An 8,610-nucleotide genomic window follows, 5' to 3' on the forward strand; every position below is an offset into this window, starting at 1 on the left:
GTCAACGACACCTGGAGGTCAAAGGTCAAGAGATTCAACCCTAAGACCCGACCGACCGGAATGAGATGGGCGACCGGCCGGGAATCCCCCGAGCTGAATAAAAGACAACCCGACTAGGGGTCGGGTTTCCGAGGCTCAAGGTAAAAAGGTTTCAGGGCCGAGCGGGCTATCCGTTCGGCTAGGGAACAAGGCAACGAAGACAGGCAGGAGCAATCTCATCCGAGCATACGACCGAGGCAGAAGTGATATGCCCACCGAGCGGCCGAACCGCTCGGCCCTGGAACAGACAAGAAGCGCAAGAGGACAAAGGAGACAGGGGATAACATCATCCTTGAGACGTTTGTTGCCGACAGGCAGCAGAGTTGGCGGCCGAGCCGTACACAGGATCATACGGTGGAAGCTTCCACCGTCACATCCGGGATATGCTCGGACGATTGCGGAATGACGCTAGAGGTACTTTTCTGACAGGGGCTCGTTAAGGTATGTTTGGGGAAGCGTGCACGCATAGAGAAGCGTGCCCACGCCTCCCCGGGGTCCTATATAAGGACCCCCAAACGTCGACGAAGGTATGCACAATCCTTACTGTAGCCACAGTTACGCCGCCTCTCTCATTTCTCGTTGCCTGACTTGAGCGTTGGAGGGTCGTCGCAGGGAAACCCCTCCCGGCTCGGCTTCTTTGCAGGTTCACCGGAGATCTACACCACCAGCCGGAGACAGCGGAGCGTGCCACGTCCCCAGCGCCCGTCGACTCAGCGCTCGGACAGGATCACTCTCCATTGTTATTTTCGACATTCCTAGTGGTGGACCAGCCTTTCTTTCTTTTTTCCTTTTTTCTTTTTTTCCCCTATTGTTAGGCCTAATATCTCCTCATATCATGTCCACATTGGGCCTGATTTGGAGAGATATCAGACCCAACATTGGTCTAATCTCCTATAATAAGTTTGAGGAAAAAATTGAAAAAAAAAAGATAAAAAAGAGGACAAGAAAGAGAAGATATGTTGCATGCATAGTAGGAAAGAGAAGAGATAGAAATGACATAGAAAAAAAATAAATCAATAAAATTTATCAAGAGGGTAGAATAGGAAGACCACTGTAAAAAGATGCACCCTTTGATAAATACTAAAGTAGTATGCACCTTTTGGTAAATTCAAAAACCTAAGTACATCTTTTGATAAATTGTCATTGCTTTTTTTAAAAAAGAATATGAAAAAAAAATCATGTGATTATTAATTACTTTCGATGTTTTCAAATTATGCAAGATACTAAAACATTATATTTTTAATACTCGATATATGAAATCTGTTTGGAACAAGGAGATACTCTAATGAACCACACCATTTAAGAAAATTGTTGTATTAGTTCTCTTTGATGAACATTAATAAGCTTATCAATCCAGTTAAATAGAGGCCAAGGCCTTTTTCTCAAGTATTCTAGGAAAGTCACTGTTTCCAATTACTTTTATACAACTTTCTCGTGCATTATTTGTTGATTATTTGACTAAATATAATTCAACTATTTGCATTGTTAATTTTCATTTATAGAAACAAATAAAGTTATTTATTTTTTCTATGCCAAAATGGATATATATATATATATATATATATAATTACATTAGGAAGAAAATTCTTTCAGAAATCAATGATACTATGGCAACTAGAAAATATATATAGAACCAAATCGTTTTAAAATAGAAAATTAGATGAATTTGGGAACTAATTGTCTTATATTTTCATGTTTTCTTTTTTATTTATTACCTTAATTTTTTACTTGTCAAATTGGGCGTCGTTAGTTCACTAAATTGTGCATTAGCTCCAATTTTAGCGAACTACAAGTGCTATATATATATATATGGTTGTATAATTAGTGATCATTATAATAATCATTCAGAGAACACTATTAAATGGAAATAAAATTAAAACAAATCTGCATGCATACCAGGATCATCGCTCTTTAAACAATAACTTGATCTTTTGTTGATGTAATCGATACCTGGAAAGTTGGCAATTTAACAGTCAAACAAGGAAAGAAACATGTTTCCTTCATCACCAACAATCAAATCTCTCAAAATTTGGTGGAAGAATTGTTTCCTAATCACCTTCCTGTTGGCTATATACAAACCACCTTGTGCCGGTTATTTCCTCATCTCCTCTTCGATTCCTGCCTTGTTAATTTCTGCGAGTGTTCTCGATCTTTTTCTTGGTTGAGGTCCGAATTGGAACTGCTTCCGAGGTTTCATTCAGTTCTCAGCTTTTCTACGAAGTTGTTGGATTGATCCTTGTTTAGTGAATTCAAACTTCTAATTTTTAGCTCTGCAACTGCTTCCCCTGTTTGAAAATTTTGCAGTTAATGGCGTCACCAAGTGAACCCTGTGAACTCGTCTGTAACAACACTTTCTCTAATGGAGTCGCCGATCTCTTCTCACTCAGCGATGGAAATCTCACCATTAATGGAGTCACATTGCTCTCGGAGGTCCCTGAAAATGTCGCCTTTACGAGCTTTGGTGCAGTAAACCACGCTTCTTCCAATGCGCCACCGTCGCTCGTCAAGGAAGTCCAGTCTCGATCCCACAAGGGCGGCTTCCTCGGCTTCGCCCATCCGGAAGCTTCCCCCTGTCCGACGAATTCTCTCGGAAAATTCTCTGACCGGAGGTTCCTCAGCATCTTCCGGTTCAAGACATGGTGGTCGACCATGTGGGTGGGCAGCCGCGGCTCCGACCTGCAAGCGGAGACCCAATGGGTGCTCTTCGAGGTGCCCGAGGTGGGCTCCTACGTTCTCCTCCTCCCCTTGATCGAGGGTAAATTTCGATCTGCTATCTCCCACGGCGACAGCGACGGCGACAGCGACCACGTACTGCTCTGCGGCGAGAGCGGGTCTTCCCGAGTGCTAGCCGACTCCTTCAAAGCCCTAGCGTACGTTCATGTCGGCGACAACCCCTTCACCCTGATGCGGGAAGCCTACGCCGCCGCTAGGGTTCACCTCGGCACGTTCCGACTGAGGGAGGAGAAGCCGCTCCCGCCCATCGTCGACAAATTCGGGTGGTGCACCTGGGACGCTTTCTACTTGACGGTCGAGCCGATCGGGGTGTGCCGCGGCGTCAAGGACTTCGCCGACGGCGGGATTCCGCTGCGGTTCCTCGTGATCGACGATGGGTGGCAAAGCATAAACTTGGATTGCGAAAACCCTAACGAGGACCGCAAAAATCTCGTCTTTGGCGGAGAGCAGATGACCGCCAGGCTTTACAGGTTCCAGGAGGGCGAGAAGTTCCGCAAGTACAGGGGAGGCAGCCTCCTCACCTCCGAAACCTTATCCTACGATAGGTACAAGCCAAAGAAGATCTTTTCCAAGGCGAAGGAGGCCAAAGAAGCGAGAAAGGCCGGAAACAAGGCCAAAGAACTCGAATTGAGACGAGAAATCGACCAAATGCTCGAGCAAAAAGGCGAAATTTTAGCGGAAGGGAGAGTGGACAGCGGCGAGAGGGTTGGATTGAGCGGTTTGATTTTGGATTTGAAGTCGGAGTTCAAGGGTTTGGAGGACATCTACGTGTGGCAAGCGCTCTGCGGAGCGTGGGGCGGAGTGCGACCTGGAAGCACTCACCTGGACTCCAAGCTAGTGCCGGTCAAGCTCTCTCCCGGCTTGGCGGGAACCATGAACGATCTCGCTGTCGACAAGATCGTCGAGGGCGGCATCGGCCTCGTCAATCCGGCGCAGTCAGGCGAGTTTTACGACTCCATGCACTCGTACCTCGCCGGCGCCGGAATCACCGGAGTCAAAGTGGACGTCATCCATGTAAGTCGCTGATGCACACTACCTGTTCGATGCAATCCTTCTGTGAACTGCTATGCTAATGCTATTTGGATTCGATGTTGTGGCAGACACTGGAGTACGTGAGCGAAGAATACGGAGGCAGGGTTGAGCTCGCGAAAGCATACTACGACGGTTTGTCGAAGTCGATTTCGAAGAACTTTGATGGTACGGGGATCATCTCCAGCATGCAGCAGTGCAATGACTTCTTCTTCCTTGGAACTTGGCAAGTCAACATGGGAAGAACCGGTGAGAACTCGATCAGCTAACTTCGAATAAAATTCTCTCTTCGAAATTTGTTTTTGAATCCAAAAAAATAATAAAAACAAATCTCGATTCCAGGTGATGATTTCTGGTTCGAGGATCCTTACGGAGATCCCATGGGAGTTTACTGGCTGCAAGGCGCACACATGATCAACAACTCCTACAATAGCCTGTGGATGGGGCAGTTCATGCAGCCGGACTGGGACATGTTCCAGTCCGACCACGCCTGCGGTGAGTTCCACGCGGCGGCGCGCGCCATCTGCGGCGGACCCATCTACGTCAGTGACGCCGTCGGCTTTCATAACTTCGATCTACTCAAAAAGCTCGTCTTCAACGACGGAAGCATCCCCATATGCCTGCACTATGCTTTGCCGACGAGGGACTGCTTGTTTGCCAATCCCCTATTCGACCAAACGACCGCTCTCAAGATTTGGAACCTCAACAAGGTAACTAAATTACAATTCATCTCCAAGATTTGACACGAAAATATTATAAATCGGTCTTATTAATTTATCTAGTTTGGCGGTGTGATCGGAGCTTTCAATTGCCAAGGCTGTGGATGGAACCCCGAGGAGAAGAGAGTGAAAGGCTACTCCCACTGCTACAAGGAAGTCACCGGAACAGTTCATGTGTCAGACATGGAATGGGATCAAGTGGAGACTTGCACCGAACTGGGTGAGGCAGACGAGTACGCGGTGTATCAGCACAAGGCCAAGAAACTACTCCTCATGGCTAGAAACTCCGACGCGATCCGCTTCACCCTCCAGCCTTCCTCCTTCGAGCTTTTCAGCTTCGTGCCGGTGAAGAACATGGGGACTGACGTGAAGTTCGCTGCCATTGGGCTGGTGAACATGTTCAATTGCGGCGGGACTTTGATGGATGTGGAAGTCGATGGGGTTGCTGTGAAGATGAAGGTGAAAGGGGGAGGTGAGCTCTTGGTGTACTCCAGCAGGAAGCCAAGTGGGTGCTGCTTGAATGGAGCTGCGGTTGGGTTCGATTACTGCGCGGAGGATGGGAAGATGAGGGTGGAGGTTCCATGGCAGGAGGAGAGTGGCGGTGTCTCTCAAGTCGCATTTGATTACTGATCTCTCAGGGGTTTCCTAATAATGATAATAAATGGTCCTGTTCTTTTATAATAATGGGCTGAAAGCTCTAATTTTTCTCTTTTCCCATATATTTGGAACGAGAACGAGTTTTGCATGATTTTCTATTGTCTAATTGCTTAGATATGTTTAAGTTGCCTGTGAAATTACAAAATGCATGAGATTTAATTTTAATGTGGTTTGGCCTGACCTAAATAGCACAATCAGTATAGTAAAAATGGCATCCTTCAACATAATGCGACAACATGATTAAGTATCCCCTACACTAAAGATTTCTTTCATCAGCCATGGTTTGCGGGCAGATGCTCAGCTTTGGGCCAGAGGGAAAATGATTTTGACAGAGTTATTGGATTCAGAAACTGGAAACGAGAGCAATCAGTTGAGCAATCCATTCGAGTAGAAGCTAAGCCAAGGTTATCTGATATAACCCGGAAGGAAAAGGAAGAGCCGTTCTGCAAACACCAAACAAAATTTCCACCCTCTTAAAGTGATTGATCATTCATAATTAATCTGACCAGGACGCTTGCCGAACACATGGCTTTGCTCCCTTTCCATTATGACGCATTGAAAGCCATTCTTCGGTATAAAGGATTGCATTGGTAGTCACCAAGCACAACCAAAGTGTGATCATTCTTGTGATCAGAATAAAAACTTTGCTTCTGTTCTGCGGTTGACGATGTTGAGCCCCAAGAGACTTGTGGAGGATATCAAGTTCGTGCTGCCTTTGCCATTTCTCAAGAACTCGATATTCCAGGAGCTGCTGAGAATATCTGAAGAGGAGTTTGGATTGCCTGGAACGGGCCGATTAAATTGGCATGCAACGCAGCTTTTATGGAGCACGTGTCGTCGCCGTTGTTCCAGAGGCGTGTGTGTGGAGATGTGGAGATAGTCTTGCTTGCCTCCATGGACGCATACCGATGCTCATCGGCTTCTCTCTTGAGCCAAGTTTGAAGAGATCAACGTCGATTAGTAGCATTTACATAGAGATTATGCGTTTTTTTTTTACATCCACTCAAATTTGTATATAATTTGGAGCGATCCAACATATTGAATGATAAGATTTTTCTTGATTGGGAAGATTTGTCTTAGTTTTGTTTTTCACTGATTATTTTGGAACAGACATCCGTATCCTTGTTGGAAAAGTAGACAGAAAATAGAGAAAATGATAATTGGCTCCAATATGAATGGGAGATTATTAACAAAGTTGGTTTATATCGAATCATGACAACTTATAGATATTAGTCCGAGATCAAGGAGGAGGGAATCACCAATAAGGATGCTGGTGATGGGTTGGAGGGCGGAGCTCTGCACACTACAAAAAAATAATAATTTAGGAACGAATAATTTTCGTTCCAAAATCGCAACAAGTTTGGCGACAAAAAATAAATTCGACCCAAATTAGAAACAAAATATGCAACAAAAAATTTTCGTCGCAAATTCCTAACAAAAATATTTTCGTCTCAAAATTCGTCCCAGATTCTGGATTCCTCTCAAAATCTGGGACGAATTCTGGATTCGTCCCCAAATCTGGGACGAATCCAAGATTCGTCCTAGATTTAAATAATTAAAAAAATCATTCGGAGGGCTTAAAAATTAACCTAGAGATGTCGGAAATTTATGAAATAAGTTTCTATGGATTTTTATTTTTATCCTCATCATAAAAGTATCCTCATCCTGATTTTTAACCTAATATATTTAGTTTTGTGATTTTTTAACCCCAAATTAGGTCATATTCATGTTTAAAAAATCACGAAACTAAATATATTAGGTTAAAAATCGGGATTAGGATATTTTTATGATGAGGATAAAATTAAGAATCCATAGAAACTTGTTTAATAAAATTCTGACATTCCTAGGTCAATTTTTTGTGCCTCTGAATGTGACCTAATTCATGTTAAAAAAAAATCACTACACTCAATATATTAGGTTAAAATTTAGGATTACGATATTTTTATGACGATGAGAAAAATACGAACACATAGAAAATTTCTTCATAAAATTTTGATATCTCTAATTCCATATTCAGTGAAACATAGATAGTTTAGTATGAAATAAGTATGCTAACGTTCAATGCATGTTTGAATATGTGCCTAAAACATAAAATATATACATATTGATGTCATAATTTCATGAAACAAGAGTTTATGATATTGTATCATCATCCTAATCGTAAAAATATCCTCATCCATAATTTTGACCAAATATATTGAGTTTAGTGATTTTTAATCTTTAATTACGTGTAATTAGGGTTAAAAAATCACAACACTAAATATATTAGGTTAAAATTAAGAATAAATATATTTTTAAGATCATTTGAAAATTAGGAATCCATAGAAACTTGTTTAATGAAATTCTAACATCTCTAGGTCAATTTTTAGGTCCTCCGAATGTTTATTATTATTTTTTTAATTTTGTTAAATCTGGGATGAATTTCTGAATTCGTCCCAAAATCTGGGACTAATCCAAGAATTTGTCCCCAAATCTGGGACGAATTCAAGATTCATCCCAGATTTAAAAAAAATTTAAAAAAAGAAAAATCATTCGGAGGGTCTAAAAATTGACCTAGAGATGTCGAAAATTTATGAAATAAGTTTCTATGGATTTCTAATTTTATCCTCATCATAAAAATATACTCATCCCTATTTTTAACCTAATATATTTAGTTTAGTGATTTTTTAACCCCAAATTAGGTCATATCCATGTTAAAAAAAACATGAAACTAAATATATTAGGTTAAAAATCGGGATTAGGATATTTTTATGATCACTAGAAAATTAAGAATTCATAGAAACTTATTTCATGAAATTCCGACATCCCTAGGTCAATTTTTAGATCCTCCGAAAGTTTATTAATTTTTGTTTATTTTTTTTAAATCTGGGATGAATTTTTGGACTCGTCCCAAAATCTGGGACTAATCCAGGAATTCGTCCCCAAATCTAGGATAAATCCTGGATTCGTCCCAGATTTAAATAAATTAAAAAAAAAAGAAAAATCATTCGGAGGACTTAAAAATTGACCTAGAGATGTCAAAAATTTATAAAATAAGTTTCTATAGATTCCTAATTTTATTCTCATCATAGAAATATCCTCATCCTGAATTTTAACCTAATATATTATGTTTTGTAATTTTTTTGCCCCAAATTAGGTCATATTCGTGTTTAAAAAATCATGAAACTAAATCTATTAGGTTAAAAATCAAGATTAGGATATTTTATGATCACCAGGAAATTAGGAATCTATAGAAACTTGTTTCATGAAATTTCGACATCCCTAAGTCAATTTTTAGGTCCTCCGAATGTTTTTTTTTAATTTTTTTTAAATCTGGGTTGAATTTATGGATTCGTCCCCAAATCTGGGACAAATCCAAGAATTCGTCCCCAAATTTGGGACGAATCCAGGATTCATCCCAGATTTAAATATTTAAAAAGAAAATAATCATTCG

At 41.3% G+C, this 8,610-nt stretch overlaps 1 protein-coding gene and 1 long non-coding RNA gene across 2 annotated transcripts; one reads left to right on the top strand and one right to left on the bottom strand.

The window, feature by feature from the left end:
- Window positions 1-2,161: 2,161 nt before the first annotated feature.
- Window positions 2,162-2,571, bottom strand: LOC121992760. The gene is made up of 2 exons (XR_006114994.1): window positions 2,442-2,571; window positions 2,162-2,324 (listed from the first exon to the last, which is right to left on the bottom strand). It is a non-coding gene; the product is annotated as an uncharacterized LOC121992760 (long non-coding RNA).
- On the top strand, window positions 2,341-5,239 carry LOC121992759 (stachyose synthase-like). The gene is made up of 4 exons (XM_042547318.1): window positions 2,341-3,786; window positions 3,873-4,050; window positions 4,144-4,511; window positions 4,584-5,239. The coding sequence occupies exons 1-4, from the start codon at window positions 2,347-2,349 to the stop codon at window positions 5,148-5,150; spliced, it is 2,553 nt and encodes an 850-aa protein (XP_042403252.1). The 5' UTR covers window positions 2,341-2,346; the 3' UTR covers window positions 5,151-5,239.
- The last annotated feature ends 3,371 nt before the right edge of the window (window positions 5,240-8,610 follow it).

Source organism: Zingiber officinale, chromosome 6B (genome assembly GCF_018446385.1).
Source record: "Zingiber officinale cultivar Zhangliang chromosome 6B, Zo_v1.1, whole genome shotgun sequence".
In the NCBI taxonomy this organism is placed as follows: domain Eukaryota; kingdom Viridiplantae; phylum Streptophyta; class Magnoliopsida; order Zingiberales; family Zingiberaceae; genus Zingiber; species Zingiber officinale.

Excerpts from the sequence above, each read along its gene's own strand:
- LOC121992759 (XM_042547318.1), top strand. The coding sequence starts at position 2,347 with ATGGCGTCACCAAGTGAACCCTGTGAACTCGTCTGTAACAACACTTTC. Across the intron at positions 4,051-4,143 it reads AGTCAACATGGGAAGAACCG|GTGATGATTTCTGGTTCGAG; the intron begins GTGAGAACTCGA and ends TCTCGATTCCAG. Across the intron at positions 4,512-4,583 it reads AGATTTGGAACCTCAACAAG|TTTGGCGGTGTGATCGGAGC; the intron begins GTAACTAAATTA and ends TAATTTATCTAG.